This window comes from Camelina sativa, chromosome 15, assembly GCF_030686135.1.
Source record: "Camelina sativa cultivar CO46 ecotype springtype chromosome 15, ASM3068613v1".
Classification (NCBI taxonomy): Eukaryota; Viridiplantae; Streptophyta; class Magnoliopsida; order Brassicales; family Brassicaceae; genus Camelina; species Camelina sativa.
Window position 1 is genome coordinate 10,393,468 of NC_141894.1, and position 24,283 is coordinate 10,417,750.

The 24,283-nt window shown below is 35.4% G+C and overlaps 2 protein-coding genes, 2 long non-coding RNA genes, 1 other non-coding gene and 1 pseudogene across 8 annotated transcripts; 3 read left to right on the forward strand and 3 right to left on the reverse strand.

Annotated features, from left to right (window-relative positions):
- The first annotated feature begins 790 nt into the window (after positions 1-790).
- Positions 791-2,226, forward strand: LOC104746387 (uncharacterized). 2 transcript variants are annotated; one of them, XR_760859.3, is made up of 4 exons: positions 791-981; positions 1,339-1,460; positions 1,541-1,727; positions 1,808-2,226. It is a non-coding gene; the product is annotated as an uncharacterized LOC104746387 (long non-coding RNA). The 2 variants fall into 2 exon arrangements; XR_760860.3 differs by having other exon boundaries at positions 841-981; positions 1,548-1,727.
- Positions 2,227-5,895: 3,669 nt separating this feature from the next.
- Positions 5,896-8,685, forward strand: LOC104748347 (uncharacterized). The gene has a single exon (XM_010470004.2). It carries the CDS (start codon positions 5,896-5,898, stop codon positions 8,683-8,685), a length of 2,790 nt encoding a protein of 929 aa, XP_010468306.2.
- Positions 6,472-6,578, reverse strand: LOC147926467 (small nucleolar RNA R71). Its single transcript, XR_015583176.1, has one exon. It is a non-coding gene; the product is annotated as a small nucleolar RNA R71 (small nucleolar RNA).
- Positions 8,686-17,757: 9,072 nt separating the features above from the next.
- LOC104746389 (uncharacterized) lies at positions 17,758-21,175 on the forward strand. 3 transcript variants are annotated; one of them, XR_760861.3, is made up of 4 exons: positions 17,768-17,938; positions 18,023-18,259; positions 18,380-18,452; positions 20,557-21,175. It is a non-coding gene; the product is annotated as an uncharacterized LOC104746389 (long non-coding RNA). The 3 variants fall into 3 exon arrangements; XR_760862.3 differs by having other exon boundaries at positions 20,569-21,175; XR_015581473.1 differs by lacking the exon at positions 20,557-21,175 and having other exon boundaries at positions 17,758-17,938; positions 18,380-18,631.
- Positions 18,874-20,170, reverse strand: LOC104746388 (F-box/kelch-repeat protein At4g05080 pseudogene; annotated as a pseudogene).
- A 74-nt stretch (positions 21,176-21,249) lies between the features above and the next one.
- Positions 21,250-22,717, reverse strand: LOC104748348 (F-box protein At3g19890-like). The gene has a single exon (XM_010470005.3). The coding sequence runs from the start codon at positions 22,658-22,660 to the stop codon at positions 21,452-21,454; it is 1,209 nt and encodes a 402-aa protein (XP_010468307.1). The 5' UTR covers positions 22,661-22,717; the 3' UTR covers positions 21,250-21,451.
- Between the last annotated feature and the right edge of the window lie 1,566 nt (positions 22,718-24,283).

Below are 24,283 nucleotides of genomic sequence, written 5' to 3' on the forward strand. Positions count from 1 at the left end.
GATAAAAAATTTAAACTAAAATCCCGCGCAAATAGATATAACAAAGAAATATTATCTTCAACAATATATATGTTGTATATCACTTAGTAAAGTAAGTTTAGTGTTTATATTAATTTATACTCAAAATTTTGAATGAATATATTTGAACTCAAGAATTTATATTAATAGAAAATATTTTAAATTAAAATCCCACGGGTACAAATTCTAGTATATATATTAAGTTCATTTTTCTCACTTTTCATGCTGCCACATCATCACTCCTATTTAAACAAATATTAATGTAAGAGTTGATGAACTTTTTGTATATATAGACTGTTATATTTGGCCTCTCCTAAGTTAAAAATATTTCCCAACTGAAAGCCTATAATGATCTCGGCCCAATCTACTTCAGAATGCTAATGGTAATTTATTATGTTCCACCTTAATAATCAGCTTTGATCGTTAACGTTCTCCGTCTTATGTCATGATGGTCATTTTACCTCTCCTCTTCTCTACCATTTATGTTTTTCTCCTCTTCACTACCATGGGGTTTTAGCATCTCACCTTTATATGCATTCATTGCTATTCCAATAAACCCACTCCTCTATTATGTGCTTTTACTAAGGCCATGTGCATCAGCGTACTTTGTATGCGTCCCACATAATTAAAACTTTTAATTTAAATCGAAATCAATGAAATAAGGAAGAAACGTATCTACATATGGGACGTATTTTCGACTGTCCTTGATAACACGTGGCGGCGTTTGGTCTTCTCTTCTTCTCTAAAGCAAAAAAAAAAAAAGATTTGAGAAGAGAAGGAAAGAAGAAGAAGAATGGATTATCGGACTCTCTGTTCTCTACAAGGATTACAAATCGATTGTGATGGGCTGCTCACGAATCGATTTCATAGCCACATATTCGTTAATACTGCGTCTTTTCCTTGGTCGATTTCTCTGTTCTCTGCGTCTTTTCCTTGGTCGCTCACGAATCGATTTCTCAGCAGGTTAGCCAATCGATTCGAAAATTCTTATTATATCAATTTCTTTCGAATTGTTGCTTGGGGACAAGCTTTTTCACCGTGAATGTTGTTTCCTAATTGCTGAATCGATAGCATAGTTGTTGATCTGTGTTGGACAAGCTATTTATTGTGTTGCCATTTTAGCTAATTGTGATGGGCTGGTCCTTCGACCATGGAAATGCTTGAGTTTCATAGCCACATATTCGTTAATACTGCACGACATTTTTGAAAATATGCTTTAGAATTAGGTTTTGTGAATCTTGAGTTGCCAAAATTGCTAAGATGAATCTATAATTGAATTGATGATTGTTTCTTTCAAATCTTACATTTTTGTTTTATCAGAAGAGCTTCGGGGACTTGATTTGCAGACAGGTTCGTTCACATTGAAACAAATCAAACGTGGTACTAATAACTTTGATCCAGAAAACAAGATTGGTGAAGGAGGATTTGGACTGGTTTATAAGGTGATCATGATTGCTTTGGTTTTACACATCTTCACAACTTTCTTTGAGTTTGGATTATAATTAGTGTTAATGTGTTTTAGTTATTAGGGTGTTCTTGCTGATGGAATGACCATCGCCGTGAAGCAGCTTTCATCAAAATCTAAGCAAGGAAACAGAGAATTTGTGACTTCTTGATCTGTCTCTAAATGCTAAGATCTTTGATTTTGGTCTAGCCAAGCTCGACGAGGAAGAGAATACACATATCAGCACAAGGATTGCAGGGACAATGTGAGTTTTCATCCCCTTATCTTTTCTAAAATTCATAGCGAGCGGTTAACACTTACTGACTCTATATTTGACTGATGCAGAGGTTACATGGCTCCAGAGTCCAGAGTATGCAATGAGGGGTTACTTAACAGACAAAGCAGATGTTTACAGCTTTGGTGTTGTCTGTTTAGAGATTGTTAGTGGAAAGAGCAATACAAATTACAGACCAAGAGAAGAGTTTATTTACCTTCTTGATTGGGCATATGTCTTGCAAGAACAAGGGAGTCTTCTAGAGCTTTTCGAAGAAAGAAGCAATGAGGATGTTGAACATAGCTTTACTCTGTACCAACCCATCTCTGACACTGAGACCACCAATGTCATCTGTCGTAATAATGCTAGAAGGAAAAATCAAAGTCCAACCACCATTGTTTTTTTTTCAAGTTTTTGTAACTTTGTAATTTTCTTATGTTTTTAATGTCAATGTTATATGTTTTATTTAAATTAAAACTTTAATATGTTTTTACATATTTATTTAAATAATTAATTTTTAAAATTAAAAATACTATTATTTTTTCCAGGGGACCAACTGTGAAGGACACCAATGCTCATACAAAACCTAAGAAACTCTCAAAATAAGAATAAAATATTTGAAGGACCAAATATCAGTCCTAACTGATGCACATGCCCTAAGGGTTCAATTCCCTCTATTTAATACTTACCCCACTACTACACCTTCCTATTTTCTTAATTCAGTCAATCGTATATGATACATTATCTCACTAATTCAAGTTCTCACTTCCTAATCTGCCAGAAAAATCTATCGTGACGATCATGAGATCCCCTTACGTTATTTTGCAGAGCTCAAACTGGCCACCTTGAGCAACAGGTACTGGGTAGATTGCTCCGTTTCTAGCTTGCGCGTCACGTTAAAAAATCCGGCCAACTTCTGCCTTCGAGACTTCCATCACGCTGTTAACAGCTTGTCTTTGGATGCATTTGTACCTGAGATCGATGAATTGGGAACCATGTCTTGCGGAGGTCTATCATTTCGTTGATATGTCTATCTATTTCTTCATAGTTAATTTGATGATCATTGAATTGTTTATAGATCTTAAGGTATCAAGTATTATGTGTGATCGAGCTTTGTACTCATGGGGAGGTAGAGACATTATGAGGAAAGTTATTGTACTGAGTTCTTGCTTCCCTGAAGATATGGCTTCTGAAGCTACAAGCACTCTTATGATCAGTCAAATGTGTTATATGTGTTAGTGTTTTAGCTGTTTTCTCAGTGCTGAATCTCTTTGCTTCAGGCTGCAGTAGATAAATGTGTGTCGGTGGACTTTCTTTTGTTTGAGAACTGGTCAATCCATCTAAGCCAGGAGAAGATTATATATTTCTCAGATGCTTATCAGATCTTGAAAATTGTTCATTTCAAACCTGCTTCCCTAGTAGGTTCCATATTACTAGCTCCTTTTCATAATTTTTTTTCGTACAAAGTAACTAAATCTCTCAGATTTTTATGACTAGTTCCTTAAATAAGATGTTCAAGCTAATTTAATTGTTTGAATCTTTTATAATTGATCTGTAAAGAGGTATTGAGTCCAGTAAGAGGTAATAGAAGAATAGTTCTGAAACATATATGTTCTATGTGTAAGTGTAGAACATGCGATGATCATTCACATTAATCATAGGGAAGTATATATACACATGAAAATCATATCTAATGAGATCTTAACAATACAATAGATTTGTATATTCCCTGAATGAGATAAGAGTGTATCTTAACTAACACTCTCCCACAGTCAGAACGGGAGGAGGTTGGACGTTGAGGCTCGAACGGAAGTCGGTGAATAGAGGCGATGGAAGTCCTTTGGTGAAGATATCAGCGTACTTCAGTGAGGACGGGACATGAAGCACACGAACCTGACCAAGAGCGACGTGTTCATGGACGAAGTGGATGTCAATTTCCACATGCTTTGTACGCTGGTGTTTCACTGGATTGGAGCACATGTAGACAGCAGAGACATTATCACAGTAAACAAGAGTTGCTTTAGTGAGGGGACAACCGAGCTCCAGGAACAAGTTGCAAAGCCACGAAGCTTCGGCAACAGCATTGGCAACTCCCCGGTACTCTGCTTCAGCACTAGAGCGAGATACTGTATGTTGTCGTTTGGATGACAAAGAGATGAGACTGTCACCAAGAAACACAACATAACCTAAGGTGGAGCGTCGCATGGAAGGACAATCGGCCCAATCCGCATCAGAATATGCAACAAGATCAGTGGTTGAGAGGATTTATGAACTTGAAGACCATGAGAAATGGTACCCTTCACATAGCGTAGAATCCGCTTAAGCGCAGTGAGATGATTCTCACGGGGATCATGCATAAACAAGCAAACCTGTTGGACAGCGAAGGAGATGTCTGGGCACGTAAATGTTAGATACTGGAGGGCGCCAGCAAGAATCCGGTACATTGTTGGATCAGCAACAGGTGGACTGTTATCAGTAGATAGCTTGGCAGCAGGATCAACAGGAGTATTAGTCGGATTGCAGTGTTTCATGGAGGCACGGTGGAGAATGTCAGCAGCGTAGTTTTGTTATCTGAGAAGAAGACCAGCGTCGTTGTAGGTAACAGCGATGCCAAGGTAGTGATGGAGCTTGCCCAAGTCTGAGAGGTCGAACGCAGAGCTGAGTGTGGTGATGATGGTGTTGAGGAGAGTTCTTTATCGAGTCTTTACAGGTTTTAGGACACTTTGGAGGAAATTGGAGGAAAATGAGCTATTCTGGATACAAACAAACATATGAGATTAATGTTGGTTCACGTGAAAACCCGCCTGGCTAAGCAACGAAGTCTAACCCGACAACTTTCACGTCAAAACCCGCCTACCAGAGGAACCCACCTGGTTGAGAAGCGAATTCTGAACCGGCAAGTTTCACGTCAAAACCCGCCTACCAGAGGAACCCGCCTGGTTGAGAAGCGAAGTCTGAACCGGCAAGTTTCACGTCAAAACCCGCCTACCTAAGATACCTGCCTGGCTGAGAAATGTCTTAACCAGGCCGTTACCTTTTTTTACCTTATTTGGAGAGCTTTATAAATACCTTCTATTTGCTGGGAGAAAAAAACCTAAGTTTTATTCTAAGTTTTATTCTACGCTTTCTTTCTGCTACCTGAGACTTTTTGTAAGCCACTCTTTTGGGATTCTAGAGATTGATCCTCATTGACAATTTGGAGAAGATTTCTAAACCCTTTCTTATTATTTCTGCAATTTAATCATGTTTTCTTCATCTATGATTTTTGATTTCTCTTTTGCCATGTGTGAGTAGTTCTCCAATTGGGTTTTAGGGTTCCAATTAGGAGATTCAATGAATTGATGTTTTAATTATTGTTTGGAGTTCTTAATCCTTAGGTTTTTTGATTCACATGATCTTAATGCTAAAATAGGACTGATCACCTTGTTTTAGACTCTAAGTTTTTCTATGCATCAAAAGTGTTCGATAGAATGCCTGAATGAGTGTGAATTGAGCAATGTATTTCTAGCCTGTGAAAGTTGATGTTGGGACGCATTGTGAACTTAATGAACTTGATTGTAATGCAAATTTGGCTAGGAGGTTGCAAATGAAAGTTTAGCAAACTAGTAGTCAAGTTTAGTTTCTAATGCCTTGAAAGAGGGTTAGTCTGTTATTGTGTTCATGTTCTAGAACGGTTCTTAATTATTGAATTCTATATTTCATTTTCTCATTAGGCATTGATCTCTGAAATACCCTATGACCCAATGTTTTAATCTTATAAGCTAATCGATTTTATTTCTTGCATTTTTATTTACAATTCTGAAACCAAACAAATTTTCTTTCGTTCGCTTTAGCTATTTACGACTCTCGCAAATCTTTAGTGTACCATTGGTCCTTGTGGATTCGACCCCGTATATACTGCCTTGCGGTTAAGTGTATCGGGTAATTACTCGAGCAATCAAGTTGGCGTCGTTGCCGGGGACCAATTGCGTTACCTAGAGATTTAGGATTAGTTTATAGTCTAGAGCATTTTTATTACAATTGTTAACTAAAGCTTTTTCTCTCTTTTGGTGTTTTCAGGTGTATGACCCGCAGTGCAGGCTCTTCACACTTAGAACAATATCACGAAGACTTGGGAAAGTTTGAGAGAGAGAATAGGAAAAAGAAAAGACTTGCTGAAATGGCTGATGATTTAGCTGGTCGAAATGTTGGCAATGTTGATGATGAACATCATGAAGATGAACATCATGGAGAGTTTGAGGATCCCCCTCCTGCTGGGAACATTAATCCTCCTGTTGGTGGAGAGGCTGCCCGTGCAGCTGCACAAAGAGAAGCTGTGCGCCAAGAAGCTGCCCGTTTAGCTGCTTTTAATCAAAGATCAGCAAATGTTCTACAGACTTTGAGGGAACATGATGCTCCCAACGCTGAGATGTACCGTAGAGGCGTCCAACATCCTCCAATCGCCAGAAATGATTTTGAGATCAAACCGGCACTGTTGGGTTTAGTGAAGCAAAATCAGTTTCATGGTCTACCGTCAGAGAACCCAGTTTATCATTTGGAGTACTTTGAGGATATATGTGGCACGACGCGAATGAATGGGGTACCTGATGATGCTGTCAAATGCAGGTTGTTCTCATTTTCTCTGAGTGATAAAGCTCATCGTTGGTTTAAGTCGTTGAAGGGAGATACCATTCGAACATGGGATGAGTATAAAGCTGCGTTCTTGGGACAATATTTTACTCAAGCAAGGACTACTATTCTTAGGAATAAGATTTCAGGCTTCCAGCAGCATGCTACTGAGTCATTCCATGAGGCTTGGGAAAGGTTTAAAGACTATAAGAGAGAATGTCCTCACCATGGATTCACACCAGAATCACTCATCAACACGTTCTACAGAGGGGTTGATGAGAGGTATAAGATGGCTCTGGATACAGCTAGTAATGGGGACTTCATGACCAAAACAGAAGGAGAAGCTGAGATTTTTATTGAGAACCTAGCTGCTAGCAACAGTAACCATTGTGTCGACTATGATAGGACAGTGAGAAGTAATGGAGGAGGAGAATCAAAACAGATTGCTGAGTTGACTGCAAAAGTGGAGCAGCTTTTGAGAAGAGATCAGAGGAGTTTGAATTTCTGTGATGATACTGGTGATGGTAAGGTTTATCAGGAAGGTGCTGGAGATGGTTTTGAGGAACTACAAGCTAAGCTGAATTACGTGAACCAAGGATATCAGAACAATGGTTTCAACCAGGGCTACAAGAATCACCCCAACCTCTCTTACCAGAGCACTAATGTTGAGAACCCACAGGATCAGGTATATCCACCACAACAGTTTCAACAAAAGCAGTTTATACCAGGGCAAGGAAACTACAATAAGCCATTTGTGCCTCAGGGACAAGGACAGGGAAATGGATATAGTCAAGGAGGTTTTCAGCAAAAACCCCAGTTTAACAACTTCCAGGGAAGTTACCAAGCACCAGTTCAAGCTCCTGTGAGCAACACTTCTACGTCTTCTTCAGGGGATAATGAAATGAAGTTGATGATGCAGCAGATTCTTGAAGGTCAGGTGAAGAATGCTGCTGAAATCAATGTTAAGGTTGATAGCATGTATCGGGATCTCAATGGGAAGTTCACAACACTATCTTCACATGTTAAAACTCTTGAGAACCAAGTAGCTCAGATTTCTTCTGCCTCTACGCGACCATCAGGTGTTTTACCATGGAAAAGTGAACCCAAAAATAAAGAGTATTGTTATGCTGTTATGATTCAAGAAGAACCTGGAGAAGTTGTTGAGAGAGGTCATCAAGAAGCTGCAAATGAGAGTATTATTTCTGAGAAGGAAGTTCTTGTTGTTGATGTTGCTGTAGATAATGAGATTGTAGGAGATGATGAGCCACCATACGTTGCACCACCACCATATGTTCCTAAGCTCCCATTTCCAGGTCGTCTAGCGGAAGCTAAAATGCAGGTTGAAAAGGCGAAAGCTCGCTTTGATGAAGTTATGAAAGAGTTTCACATCAAACTCCCATTCCTAGAGTCAATAAAGAATACAAAAACATACAAGAAATGTTTGAAGGATGTCTTGTCTTACAAGAAGAGCATTGAAGAAGGGGTCATGATGATTTCAACTGGGAAGGCATATGTGCATTTTGAGAAGCAGGAAAAACATCAAAGGAACAAGGAGAAAATCCTTGCAATGGCACACTTGAAAGAAGAGGTAGAGATGGTAAGTTCTGAGTGCAATGCTATCATCCCGATTGAGATTCCTAAGAAGCTTGGAGATCCAGGGAGTTTTGTACTACCTTGCCAAATTGGGAGATTCATGTTTGAGAGATTTTTATGTGACTTGGGAGCTAGTGTCAATTTGATGCCGCTTTCTGTGTCAGAGCGTTTGGGAATCACCAATTTCAAACCGTCAAGGATCTCCTTAGTGCTTGCTGATCGTTCTGTGCGATCTCCAGTTGGGTTGGTGGAGGATGTGCATGTTAGAGTTGGGAACTTCTACATCCCAACTGACTTCACAGTTTTGGAGCTTGATAAAGAACCACATGATCCTCTCATTCTTGGTCGCCCATTCTTACATACCGTTGGGGCTATGATTGATGTAAAAAAACAGCAAATTCACTTGCAGATTGGTGACCATACTCAGGAATTTGACATGAGAAGGTTGCTGAAAAAACCTACTATTGGAGGACAAGCCTTTTCAATTGAAACCATTGATGATCCTAGGGATAAGTATGCGAAGACATGCATTGGTTGGAGTGAGGTCAAGGAAGTCCTGGATGGAGACCTTCAAATTCCAGTAAAAAAGGTTAGTGCTACTTGCAAGGTTAAGCCCAAATGGATAAAGGAAAATCCTCATGTAACCTTGACACCTATGAAGTGTGTTGGAGATACCATAGAGTATAAGGTGCAGTGTAAGGGAACCTCAAAACCTTTTTCAAAAGCTAGGAGTATTCTAACTTCATAATTGAAAGAAAAAGGTCGAAAAGCTGTGAAAGGGGTTATGAGTAGAGTTCTGAAGCTAAAGATGAATGATTGGAGACCTTGTTTTGGAGCAAGTCCTTGTGCTCATACTCATTAGTTCACAAGAATCCGGTCAAGCTAGTGACATGAAACAAGTGCTTTGTGGGAGGCAACCCACCAGGTATTTCTCTCTTTTACTAATTATTTTTCTTTTAAATTTCTTCTGAGTCTGTTTGACCTCTTTTCTTGGATTTGTTTTCACACCGAGACGGTGTGAAGCAAGTCTGGGGGAAGATGTCAAATGTCTACTAATCTTGTTTGCTTTGGTTGTTTTTCCTTTGTTGCTTTCTTTTCAGTCAGTCAATTTGTTTTATCGAGTCAAAAGTGTGTTTTATTGTGTCAAAATGCTGGTTGAGAATTATGAGCTTTTCTTAGGGAATTGCACCATGCTTGATTCATTGCCTTGGGACCATTTAGCATTGTTTAAGGATGACTTGGAAGTTTAGAAAAAATCATGACTTGATCACTTCAATAATTCCTGTCACTTTGAAATTTGGATGATTTGAGCTTGACCTTGCTTATTTGAACTTAATATGAACTTATTATATCTCACTTAGGGGGTTGAGAATCATGTAATGGATCATACATTCAGAGTTTAGTTTACACCATTTTTACCACTCTTTGTAAATTCTGAATGGCTAGACTCGTCTTTAGTCTAGTACCACACCTTTACCCATATCCTTGCTTCATACCACTCGCATTCTTGAGCATCATCATCATGTGCATTCATGTGCAAAAACTACGGAGTATACAGACCGACATAGCTTTCCTCTAGTTAGGATTGTCATTGTAGTTTGTTTGGGTGATTGATATTGAGTTTTTGTGGTTGTGTGGTTATGTTCACAAGCATGTGTTGAGTTTCCTTGATTTAGTTCTTTTGATGCAATTTTGTGAGACGAGAACCGGTTCCACTCCCCCATCTAAAAAAGAAAAAAAAAAAAAGAGAAAAAAAGAAAAATCTAAGAATGAATAAATAAATAAAAATGGGAAAGGAGTAAGTATGGAACCGGAAAAGTCAGAGTGCTCTTATTTATTTATCAAAAGCATCTAGAACAATAATGATTTGTTTGGGGTTTAGCGTTGGTTGGTTTGATCCGAGTTAGAGGGAAGCTGTGTACCTCCTAATTGGTCTGTGTCTCACTGTGATTTTGCATAATGATTTGCATCCGTTCGCATTGCTGGAAACCTTAAACACTTGAGCCACCTTGAAATTGTCCTTACACCTAGACCATAATGTGTTTGATATCCCCTTTGTGAGAATGCACGCATTTACTAATGAATGTTAAAAGGTTAAGTTATCTGAGTCTGAAAGTATTTGTGATCTTAGGATTTATGAAGCTGCTATGGTCATGGCAAAGTACGATTTAGTACGGTTTGATATGAGCTTTGTGATAGTGGTTTGCAGGCAATTGTTAGATAGCATGATCCCAGAAGAATATGTGAATTCTCGCGTTTTCAAACCTCTTTCCTTGGCAAAGGTTTTTGTTTTGCTTGAGGGTAGGCAAAGATCTAAGTCGGGAGAAGTTGATATATGGTGTTTTTATCGGTTTTGAGTCTTTGTTTTCTCTCTTATTTTACACTTTTTACTGAGTCAAAGTGTGTTTTTGGAGTCTTTTAGTTCTTTATCGAGTCTTTACAGGTTTTAGGACACTTTGGAGGAACTTGGAGGAAAATGAGCTATTCTGGATACAAACAAACATATGAGATTAATGTTGGTTCACGTGAAAACCCGCCTACCAGAGGGACCTGCCTGGCCAAGCAACGAAGTCTAACCCGGCAACTTTCACGTCAAAACCCGCCTACCAGAGGAACCCGCCTGGTTGAGAAGCGAAGTCTGAACCGGCAAGTTTCACGTCAAAACCCGCCTACAAGAGGAACTTGCCTGGTTGAGAAGCGAAGTCTGAACCGGCAAGTTTCACGTCAAAACCCGCCTACCTAAGATACCCGCCTGGCTGAGAAATGTCTTAACCAGGCCGTTACTTTTTTTTTACCTTATTTGGGGAGCTTTATAAATACCTTCTATTTGCTGGGAGAAAAAAACCTAAGTTTTATTCTAAGTTTTATTCTACGCTTTCTTTCTGCTACCTGAGACTTTTTGTAAGCCACTCTTTTGGGATTCTAGAGATTGATCCTCATTGACAATTTGGAGAAGATTTCTAAACCCTTTCTTATTATTTCTGCAATTTAATCATGTTTTCTTCATCTATGATTTTTGATTTCTCTTTTGCCATGTGTGAGTAGTTCTCCAGTTGGGTTTTAGGGTTCCAATTAGGAGATTCAATGAATTGATGTTTTAATTATTGTTTGGAGTTCTTAATCCTTAGGTTCTTTTGATTCACATGATCTTAATGCTAAAATAGGACTGATCACCTTGTTTTAGACTCTAGGTTTTTCTATGCATCAAAAGTGTTCGATAGAATGCCTGAATGAGTGTGAATTGAGCAATGTATTTCTAGCCTGTGAAAGTTGATGTTGGGATGCATTGTGAACTTAATGAACTTGATTGTAATGCAAATTTGGCTAGGAGGTTGCAAATGAAAGTTTAGCAAACTAGTAGTCAAGTTTAGTTTCTAATGCCTTGAAAGAGGGTTAGTCTGTTATTGTGTTCATGTTCTGGAACGGTTCTTAATTATTGAATTCCATATTTCATTTTCTCATTAGGCATTGATCTCTGAAATACCCTATGACCCAATATTTTAATCTTATAAGCTAATCGATTTTATTTCTTGCATTTTTATTTACAATTCTGAAACCAAACGAATTTTCTTTCGTTTGCTTTAGCTATTTACGACTCTCGCAAATATTTAGTGTACCATTGGTCCTTGTGGATTCGACCCCGTATATACTTCCTTGCGGTTAAGTGTATCGGGTAATTACTCGAGCAATCAAGTACGAGGCTTAACAATGCCATTCTTACTACGAGTAGTCATGGCGTATTGAGTTTGCATTGGGGCTGGATGGGTTGAAGATGGTTCATGGGCTGGTTGAGGTGCTGTTTGTGGTGGTGAAGGAGTAGGAAGTGAGACGGGAGGTAAAAGAAGAGGTGGAAGTGGCTGCAAAGCGAGTGGAGCTGTAAACGGAAAAACATCTTCAACAAAAGTGACATGTCGAGAGATGATTATTTTCCGTGTAGAGAGCTCAAGACAGCGATAACCTCGATGATGAGATGGTTAACCCAAGAAAACACATGCTGCAGACCTTGGAGCATGTTTGTTACGAGGTAGACAGCATGTTGGGATAACACAGGCAACTGAACACGCGGAGATGAGAGTGATCAACCGGTTTCTAAAATAAGCAGGTGAATGGAATTTGATTTTTAATGGAGGTAGAGGGAAGGAGGTTGAGAGTATGGACAGCAGTGAATAAAGCTTCTACCCAATAGGAATAAGGCATGGCGCTTGAATGAGAAGAGTTCGCACAAGATTGTTGATAGTGCAAAGCATCCTCTCATAGCATCCCTTATGTTGTGACGTGTGTGGGCAAGAGAGATGCAAGGTGGTACCGGTGGCAGTTAAGTGGTCAAGATTCTCGACTAGTGTATTCACCACCGTTATCACACTGAAGAGCTCTAATTGGTTTGTTAAATTGGGTTCGGAAATAAGCTGAGAATTGTAAAAACTTGCCAAATGTGTCACTCTTCTTTTGAAGGGGAAAAACCTAAATATAATGAGTAAAGTGATCCAAAAATAAAAGATAATACTTGAAACCATTATTACTGAGAACTGGAGATGTCCAAATGTCATAATGAATAATTTGAAAAGGTTCAGTAACAACAGTTGAAGAAGAAAAGAAAGGAAGACGAACGTGTTTACCTATTTTGCACGCATGACACAGAGATGTCATATCAGCCGTTTTATTTGATAACAAACCCAAAGAATTTAAGGAACGAGAAATGGAGAGACCCGGATGACCCATCCTACAGTGCCAGAGAGAACTACCCGAGATGAGAGCAAGAGGACGTGAGGATGGGTTGGAATGTGTCACCGCATAGAGAGAACCCTATCACATCGAAGTAGGATTATCCTGCTCATTAGATCTTTGACAGAGAAACCAAAAGGGTCAAACTCTACTCTGCAATGATTATCAGTTACAAAATGGTGAACACTGTGAATGCCGTCAAACTTTTCGTTAAGACCATTGAGGTAGTGCATAACGAGCTGGCGGTCGGAGACCGGCGAGTCGACATTGGTAAGTAGTTCAGAGAGAGATTTGATCTTACGGCAATACTCCTGGACAGAGAGATCTCCGATGGTGATGGTACGGAGCTCATTCTCCAATTGCAAGGCATGATTCTCCTTGTTGTCATATAGAACTATCATATTAATGATATTTTATTTTTTTAAATTATCAATTCAACCATGTCATATGTCATATAACTCGTCCTGCAAAATAACTTGTTTGTGTTATTTTGAAATTTTAATATATTTAAATATTTATAATTTTCAACTTTTTATTAAGTTTAGATATATCAATTATAATATTAAAAGTTGAAAATTTACTATATACGTCTAAACTAAACAACAGTTCATATTGAAAAGACTCAAATCATATATATAAAAGTAAGGTTTTGGTCTTTCTTTATTGGTTGATTTTCATTTAATGTTTTCTAATTTTTTTATATTTTATTTGCTTTCTAATTGCTTTAAATAATATTTAAGACTCAATAAACACAATACATTTAACTCACATATTAAAATAAAATTATAACTGAAAATAAAATAAATTATGCATTAATCATATTCCAGCACTCAATTTTATTCAAACACAATAAATTACTATTGTAACTCCATAATTCTAAATGTAACTTCCATCATTTCTTATCATATAAATAAGCATTCTCTCAATCTCTCATTCTCTCATACTGGTATTCTTTTACTATCTTATTTTCACATTCTCTCATTCTCTTCTACAATACCTCAAATCATTTTTCGTTTTTTTATTTTATTTTTGATTTCTTATTTTTGTTGTATGGGTTGTAAAAAACAAATGAAATATCATTGTAAATTTTTAATGCTGAATTTTAATTTTAGACTACATGATATATATTTTACATTGTTCTTATTTTAAAATATTTATCTCCATTATCTAATTTGGATTATGATCTTATAAGTAATCATTCTCTCCTCCTCTCCCACCAATATCAATTGTTGTTATATCTCATATGTGTTGTAATAGTTTGATTCTATATTTTAATTTAGAAAGTATTATACATATATGTATATATATATATATTTTACATTGTTCTATTTTTTAAAGATTCATCCATTATCTAATTTGGATTATCATCTTATAGTAATCATTCTCTCCTCCTCTCCCACCAATATCAAATGTTGTTATATCTCATATGTATTGTAACTTGTAAGAGTTTGATTCTATATTTTAATTTAGAAAGTATTATATATATTTAACATTGTTTTCAATTTTTATTTTATTTATATAAAAATAAAATATTTCTTTTATATTTCTTGCCTTTCTAATCTATTCATATTTATTTTTTAAAATTTGCTTAGTTAAATTTAAATTCACATATGTTGGTTTTAACAAAAAAAATCAACTTTATTTGAAAATTAGATGTTTCTATTCATTTTTAAACGATTAATGTGTAACATAATATCCTACTATATTAATTGGGAAGTACAAATATAAAACTAACCTTAAAATGTGTAAAAAAATTATATTCAATTGCATTAGAAAAACTTAATTAAGATTAAATAATTAATTAAATAAATATTTCTAATTAAAAAAACAAAAATAAAGGAAACATCAAATAAAATAAATTGTAGAAAAGTAAAAAAAAAATCTCGTAGAATCAAAACTAATTTGTACTTAAAAAAACCTAACAGATAATTTACATGTTAGTTATATCTTTTTACTTACTTCACAACTATAACAAAGATTTCATAAATGTTTAAATAATTTTATTCATTACATGCAAATGTTTTATTGACAGGTTTTCAATAAACATTTTTTAAATACAAAAATTATTATATAAGCAAAAAAAAAAATCACAAACCATTATAAATAATAACAAAATAAATTATTACAAAATTTCATCAAAAAAAAGTTCAGCCCGCGGTTTTCCGCGGGATAATACCTAGTATATAAACATTTTGTCTTGCAATCATAAGTTCCATTTCCATTGCTTAACTCCATGGTTAAACTATAATATATGTTGTCCTATTTGTAGGAACAACAACATACTTATTTAATATATTTAAAAGAGCAGATAATTAATCGAAATAAACATTTCTCCAAACTTTATAATTCAATCAGTTTGAGTGTACTTATTACTTTGAAAAACCTTTACATTAAAGTTCATACAATCATATAAGAAAACTAAAATACTATGTCACTTCATATTTGGAAGGAAACACTTGGTATTCCTTTTTAAAAAAGTCAAGACACATATAAAAATTTATTAATATTTAACACACTTTAAAGGCATAAAAGGTCATTTAACTCAAATAACTTCTATCCAATAATTCCATACATTCCTCCCAGAAAAATATATATATATATATATATATATGTTCAAGATTATATTTAAATATTACATAATTTTTTAGTTAGCTAAAATTATAGTCACATATATACAATGTATGAGGTTATAAATTTATTGCCTCTCTTAAATTGCCCCTTCGATCTTCTAAATTACACTACATCTTCCTTGTAATGGTTAATATGGGTCAACAATCCCCTATTTAATAAAACATTAGTACACAACTTCAAATTTGTAGACTATATAATTTTAATAAAAGGTTACAAATGGGTTATAAAAAAATTGATATTAATTTGTATTAGATATATGTTACATCACGTTGAAAGTCTTAATCTGTAACCTCTTCATTTTCGCAAGATTTTAAGAGGATAATCTTAATTCTCTTTTACACCAAAATATATCGTTCAAAGATTTAATTGCTACATCACGTTGATTACAAAAGCAATAAACAGAATATTCCAAATTAATTTTCCACAGAAAAAATACTGGTAACCATAAAAAAAGAACAAAATCTAAGCAAATAATAACAATTAATCGTGATTCCTAATATCTTGATCTACAAAATCTTCAAAACTGCCAATATAAATAATACAAATCACCTCTCACAAAAAATACCTCGCTCATATTCATATACCTAAACACGAAAAAAATATATATTTTAAATTAGTTATATAATAAAACGGAAGTATACAACATTTTTTTGTAGACTATATAATATGAATTATAAAATTAATTATTTAATTATTTGGTAGGTTATAGGTTATATGAGTTGTAACCATTAGTTAATCTCGATTTAAGATTTTCTAAAACAGGATATTCGAAAACATAAAATAAAATCTCCAAAGAATATTTAATTAATCATATATAGGCAAACAAATCTCAAAAAATAACCATTAGTTAATCTTGATTTAAGATCTTCTAAAACAAGTTATTCGAAAGAATAAAATAAAATCTCCAAAAAATATTTAATTAACCTTATATAGGCAAACAAATCTAAAAAAATAGTCACTCTTCCGCGGATTAAGAGTGATTTCCAATTATACTATAAAATAAACCGATCAATAATCTATCGTTACCTTTTGATAAGGTATCATCTTTCGGTTCATGTCTTATAATTTTATCATACTTATAATGATGCTTATTATGTTTATACACATTAGAATATTACAATTCATGGTGTACTGCGAGTTAAAATATTACACGACGGGTTTATATGACATGACGTGTTTGAGTAGATACTAATATAAATTTAAAATTTTGTTAGTTCGGTGCTACACGGGTAAAATATCATTTTATTATTTGTTAATAATATGAATATTAAATTAATAGACATATCTAATTAAGTTGATTAAATTAATACTGTAACAAAAAATTAACAAACAAATTATTATTTTTTATCAAATAACTTAACTCACGGTGTACCACGGGTCAAAATCTATACAAAATATACGTTCTTTCCATAAGTCATATTCAACATATGATTTAATGGCATAGTGTTTCCTAAAAAAAATAAGTTTAAAACAAATAAAACAATCACATTTATAGTGATTTAAGTAAAAATATTAGAAATTTGTGCTCTAGCACGGATCCATCAGTTTTAGCAGATGATTTTATTGCATAATGTTTTATTCACTAAAACTTTTAAAATAAATCACATAAATTAGATTGTATATAAAAATTACAATATAAATAAAAAGAATTTCAACCCTGAGCACGGGTCCTAATCTAGTTCTCTTTATTACACGATGCCATCGATATAATTATTTGCCTTGAATTGTTCATACGCTCGATGTCCTATATTCAAAAACGCTTTGCTCCATGATATGCTAAATTTATTGCCATATAAACGTAACAAAATTTACTGGAAATCATATATTCAAAAACGCTTAACTCCACTATCTGTTTAAATGTAATGAAATTGTCACTCATTAATTCTCATATAAACGAAATTAACGCTATAAATTATAAAATTAGACAAAAACATGGGCATACAAACATAATCACTTACACGAAAGATAATTATTTTAAAAAATAACTTAGTATTGCAACATCAACGTATGAAGGATTTATATAAGCAGTTAATTAGAAAATCTAAAATACAATAAATGTATTGGGAACAATATCAATGATAAGATTGGATCCTCAAAAACAAAAAACAACATCCAAAAAATAAACGCCACAATTGTACACCTCTAAACGAAATGGTATAAAGATATAGTGTATAAATACAAATGACTGCGAAGCCCATATATATCTAATTAAAACGAAATAATACAAAAGAAAAAACGAAAAAGACCAAAGTGCCAACTACACAACAACCAACGCGTTGCATCGTTGCATGGGGAGCACCTAGTAGTCAAATAAAACAAAATAAATTTGTTACCAACCGGTCTAACACTTGACCTTCATAAATTGAACCGGAATTGCAGTTAACTCCAACTTTTTGGGGTCTAATTGACTCAAAATATAATTCTGGGGTTTAATGTATAATAAAATTATAAACTTAGGAGTGAGTTTAGAAGGTTATGTTCCTCGTTCAGTAACTGAAATCTTCTCTGCGCTTTCAACTTCACCGCTACACACACTCTCTTCACTTGTTGGAACAACAGTCGCGCCAAAATTCATCATCAAGGCTTAAGCTTTCTTTAATGGAAGGAGATACCCACGAAGGATCTCTCGATCTCCAAGCGATTCGCAGGTTTTTTTTTTCTTTCTTTCCCGTCTCTCTCGGGTCCTTGGTTTTTGTGTTTGCTTGTTCATCTATTTTGTTTTGTTTTCTCAGCCGCGTGAATGAGGTCGATTTCATTCACCGGAACTACAGAGACGAACCTGAACAATCCGATTCCGAGACTCTGATCCAAGATAATTGCGAGAGATTTTATAAATTTGGGATTTTTATGGTCTAATTAAGTATCTCGATAGATGGCTAAAAAATTCACAATTTTTTTTTATGGGATTTTGTGTTGACGAAGCTGAATGAGATTGTTGAAGATTGATTTATTGGATGTTGAAGATTCAGGTTTGCTATTCGTTGCTTTGAAGCCCTTTTTACATCGTTGCTTTTTGAGTAATTTGGTAACTGTTGTTTCCTTGGGGATTAAGACTTGAGTGAAGATTTAATTAGCAATGTATCTCACAGATGCTTACTTGGAGTACTGAGAAAGGAGCTTCATTCAGTGGAAGCTGAAAGTGCCAAAGGTCTCCTGCTGAAGGTATTGTTTTTTAGTTTTCTTCTGCTTATTTCATGTTGAAGAAAGCATGATACCTATGTCCTACTATATATCATTTATGCTTTTGTGCCTAGTTGGTATAATGAAGGATTTGATTTTAATTGGTGGAGAATAACTTTTTACTCATGCCTGAATAAAATGAAAAAAGTCTTAAAAGTTAATTTGCATCTTCTACATCACTTTGTATCATAGATATGCTTGATCTTCAATCATATTTATGATACTTTTTTTTGTTTAAGAAATGAAATCAGAGACACCATAATTTGTCTCAAAATCTCTTGATAAAGTTTCTAACCAGCTAAAACTGTCTGTTTAATCAAAAAGTTACAAAATAATAATCGGCTAGTCTTGTTCAAAGAACAATGCAAAAGAAAAGATTAAAAAAAAAAAAAATCGAATGATAAGATAATTAAGCTATCATCGATCCTAAAATAACTAAGTTTTCTTGTTTCCTTTTGCCCGTAGCGGTTAGCGTTGTTGTGTTTTGTTCCTTTTCATTCTCTTCCACTCTTTTATGTTGCTCTTCCACTTCCTGTTCCTCTCACGTCTTGCAATTGGGTCATCAATTTGCACTAAACTTGGAGCATAACAGCTAGAGCACACAAGTGGGGCGTGGAATGCTTTAAATTTTCCATGAGTCACTTTTTTCAAGTATTCCTTATCTCCAATGATGTAAGAATTAGTCGTTTTGTAGATGTCAGATTCAGCTAAATCAAAAACCACGGCGAGTTTCTTCTCAACGTCAATGAAGAAACAGCTATTTTCATAAAAATGAAAATCAAGACCAACCAGTGGCTTAATGTCAACTCTTAAGAAGAGGGTCCACGACACATCATCGGGCACTATCTTAGTGGTAATCCAAACCTCAATCATAGATGTATGACATTGTTGATATAAAGCTGCTAGTTTCTCTTCTTTAACACAAGAAAAAGTCCTCGAACCGAACGGCAGAAAATGAAATTTTCCAAATATTTCTGCTGTAAAATCAAAACAGATTAAGAAATAAGGGTCATCAGATGCATACCCTTCAGCTACTCTTCTTTCTCTAGTCCAAAAGTACGTATTCCCATCTACCGATTCGCCCAACTTATCACAATCAATATCCCATTTGGGAATGACAGTAAAAGTCCTCCATGAACTAGACTTAACATCGTAAATTTCGTAGTAGCCCTGGTTATTATTGAAAAACTTCAATATCTTGTGGTTCTTGTTCTTGTTCTTGTCATATCCTAGGGCATATGTGGATCGTGTTCTTGTTTTGAGATGGATCCACTTGGTTTGTCCCAGATACGGGTTCCAAATCACGAGCCTTGAGTTATCCATGGTGACACATAACAATAAACCGTCGCAGTGATAGATTTGAGATATCTTGACGTGATTAATAAAATTACCTATCTCCTTTATTGATGGTTTAACGAATTCTTCATCACTATCTTCGTAGAGGACTCCATGTTGATCGAACTTTATTGAAAAAAGCTTATACTTCTTCATCATGAATCCTAGAAACTGATGCTTTGGTTCTCCTTTACATAGAATCCGATTTTTGGATAAAGCGTTCCATCCTTTGCAAGTACATCTCACTGCTCCAAGAGAAGTTATCGGTACCTTAGACAATATCTCCTCTACCAAATCCTGCGTAAGATCCGACAACATAGTCATCGTTTTCAAGTAAGTAGAAAATTAGGGTTTACAACTTTCAAGCTTGCCCACTTTTTTTTTTTACGATTATTTATATGCTCTTTCTCGTAACCTAAAAACAAGTCTTAATTGCCCACAAAGTGCCTTTCAAAATATAGAAGTTTCATTAAATTAGTCTAATGGAAACTGCCGTATTTGCATTTTTAACTTTCCACAACTCAAACAACCACATCAACAAAAGCTTATATAAAACCTTGAAAACTTCCAGATATCAAAACTCGCTTGTAGCCCACGCTTATTTACTTGCCCGTTTTGATTGTCGAAGCTTGCCTTATTACCGTTGATTGATACACCTTAGAATATTACTATGAGTTTTTTTTGCTAAATAAATTACTATGAGTTTACTAGAGCTTTTTTTTTAGTATTCATTGATTAACGATAGTTTCAGCACTATACATAGGAGGCAAAACCCGGTGTAACAGTCAGCAAGGACTCTGTCAGTGAAACTGCTTGAAGTCCCTGCCGAAACCTTAAGGGCATTTTGTGGTGGCTATCAGCGGAGAACAGCATGTGAACATTGTAAGAGACTGGAGCCTGGAGGAATCATCCAGACCTTGTGTTGAAGGAGGAAGGAGAAGAAAGGGGTCACACAAATGCATATCGATCTACTTCATCCTATTCCTAAACAGAGGCCCTCTCTTCTTCTGACATACATTAGATATGGAGATGATCGAGAGGTTCTTATGATGAAGAGCAGAGGGAAAACGGGAAAGATAAAGATCTTTATCAAAAAAATCTTTATCTTTTTTGATGCAGGTAAGAAAACGGGAAAACGGGGAAGATAAAGATTTTTTGATGCAGGCACAAACTGGTAAATCCACTTGCATTAATTTCTTCATTTTCCCAAGAATTTAATGCAAGTGGAGAAGGACTTTTATTAAACTCGTGCCTGCATGAAATGAGTCTAAAGTTAATTTACATCTACTACATCACTTTGTATAAATGATACTAGTTGATGTTGTCTATGTTAGATCGTCAACCATATATATCTCTTTTCCCTAAACAAATGGAATCAGATCGAACACCAGTTGTATACTTGTATCAAAATCAGTTAGTTATGCCGGTAAGAAATTAGACGATAAAGAGGAAAGAACTAAGTTTCTGATTATTTAAAACTGCTTCAACCAAACGGAAACGAAATAGTTCTTGACTAGTCTTGTTCAAAGGACATTGCAAAAAGAAATAACAAAAACAAACAAACACTAATGAAAAGGAGATGCAAGAAAAAAGAAAAAAAGAAAGAAGAAGATTGTACAATTATTGTTGAGTAGTAGTACTCTCTTTCACCTTATGTTCTTCCTCTTCCTCTTCTTATCTTGCGTCGTTTTGCGTCCAGCATTTTGGTTGATTTGCACTCCTTCATTTTGGTTGATCTTCTCTAAACTTGGAACATAAGAGCCACAGCACATAAGCGGGATACGATACCCGTCCACCTCCACAGCTTCTCCAAGAGCCACTTTTCTCAAGTATCCCTTCTCTCCAACGACGTAAGCTGTGTGGTAACAGCGTTTCTTCTTGGTCCTTTTATCAGATTTCCCGTCTAAGTTAAAAACGACGGCGAGTTTCTTCTCTTCGTCAATGAAGAAACTGCCAGCTTCATCTTCACGTTGAAAACCAAACCTAATGAGTGGTTTCATATCAACTTTAAAAAACTTGCTCCACGACACCTCATTGGGCTCAATCTTAGTTGTTACCCAAACCTCCATCTCACGTGTATCCCAGCTCTGATATAACACCGCGAGTTTCTCTTTTCCAACACAAGAAAGAGTCCCAATGTAGTTCCTACGATGCTTATAAGGCACATCAAGAAAATCTCCAAACTTCTCCGTCGTAAAGTCAAAACACAGCAAGTAATCAACACGATACTTAGCTTTTACTCCTTTCTCTTTAGTCAAGAAGTAAGCATTTCCATTTAAGGCCACGCCGCGGTGGTAAGAATCTATATCCCAGTCTGGGAGATGATCTGTTTCCCCCCATGATCCAGACTCGAGATTGTAAACTTTGTACTCGTAATAATCATCGTACAACCTCAAGATCTTGTGGTTCTTGTCCTTGTCGTAACCGAGAGCAAACATGTCTGTTTCATGGTAAGGTTCTTCCAGATGTATCCACCTGTTTTGACCCGAATACGGATTCCAAACCACGAGAGTTGAGTTGTCCCTTGCGACGCATAACACCAACCCATCGGAATAAAACACTTTAGAGATGTCGATTTGGTTATCAAAATTACCTCCGTTAATCTCCTTGATAGATGGACGAACGAAGTCTTCACCGAGTATTCCCTGGAGATTGAATGTCATAGACAAAAACCTATGGTCCATCACCATAAACCCCAGGAACTGCTGCTTTGGTTCTGCGTTACACAAGAGGCGATCTTTGGATGATTCGTTCCATTGTTTGCGAGTGGATCTTACTGCTCCTAGAGAAGTTATCGGAGCCCTACACAGTACCTCGTCCACCAACTCCGGCGAAAGATCAGACATCATCGTCATTGTTGTCAAATGGGAATTTAGGGTTTTTTTTTTTTTTTTTTTGCTTTTTCTAACTTTCTGCCCAATGCCCCCAGTACCCCTCCACTCTCTTATATACGCGGCTGTTAGATAAGGATTTTTATCTTTTTTCGTATACGTTATCTAATCATTATATATTCAAATCCCTAGCATTACTCGATCGTGTCTATATAATCAATCACATTTACTTCTGTGAACCATGTGGTTGTGTTAGTGGATCCCTATGACTGTCTTAGTGGATCCCTATAACTGCTCCTAGAGAAGTTGAAGGAACCGTAGTTTAGAGACTGCCGCCGCTATAGATAAATAATTATAAATTAGGGATTTAAAACCATTTTCCCACTAAATGTTTTTCCTTCTTTTTAATAACTTTCAAATTAAAAAGATATATATTATGATTTCTTATCCTCGATCTTATATAGATAAATAAATTGAATCTAATTTCGTATGAAATTCAAGGTCATAATTTACACTTCAAGGTCTGCAAATGGATGTCATTTTTAGATGAAAAATAGATTCTTAAAAATGTAAAATCGATTATTTATCTCTTTCATTTTTAATGCGGTGAAAGCGAAAAATATGAAAACAAATTTCATCGACTCTAATGGAGATGAACAAGATGAAAGCTATTCATTTTTTTTTTCATCAAACTATTTTCATTCCATTCATTTAAAGGATAACCATTTACAGCCACGATTCGAGACCTTGATATTGGAGATATAACTAATATTTAACATGTTCGATTGTTCGGGTCTTTGACTCAAGAAAATTATGGACCTAATTAAAGCTCACTATCTTTTAGTTAACTATAACCTTGTAATTTAAACCATAAACATATCCCAAAACCCCTTCATACAAGGTTTTTAATAACCTCAGGATTACCAACTGAACAATTTTAAATCACAAGTCATAGTCATGGTTACTCATCTAGCTAGTCACCTAAGTGATTAATTTTACCGTTGAACTTGCCTCAAAGCTTGTTTTCTCTAGTTATATCAATGTATCCAAATAATTTAGTTTGGTGCTAGAGACTAAAAAACTTATGTTTTAGAACAATGGGTTGCGATCCTCAGCTTTTGGTTAGCAAAACTCCAATCATTGCATGATAAAAGAGAAGAAAAGAGAATAAAAGAATGAAAAGGGGATAATGCAAGAAACGTAGAAGGGATCTCGTTGATACCTTTTGACCGATAGTACAAGACTCGTTGATTTGCTAAATTAACTCTCAACATACAACTAATTGCACACATGTGGGCGACCATACAGACATTCTCAACATAATTAACTCCAAGATTCACTTCCATTTTCTCTAATGACGTTACCCGTTTTGAACTCCACGATTCGATTTATTACATATATAAGAGTCATACTCATCGAAAATCTTCGAGACATGTGGTTACAGTTCTTTTTGTATCCAAGATCACACTTGCTAGTCTGTCAAGTTCTAGGTTGATCCACACATGGTTATTCCCATATACTGGTTCCAAACCACGAGTCTAGCGTTGTCCCAAACCAATAAGCCGTCGTAACGAAAGAGTTTAGATGTATCAACTTGATTGAATACAGATTTACATATAAAAAAATGGAAACTTTTTGTTACTTAGT

Excerpts from the sequence above, each read along its gene's own strand:
- LOC104748347 (XM_010470004.2), top strand. The coding sequence starts at position 5,896 with ATGGCTGATGATTTAGCTGGTCGAAATGTTGGCAATGTTGATGATGAA.
- LOC104748348 (XM_010470005.3), bottom strand. The coding sequence starts at position 22,660 with ATGACGATGATGTCTGATCTTTCGCCGGAGTTGGTGGACGAGGTACTG.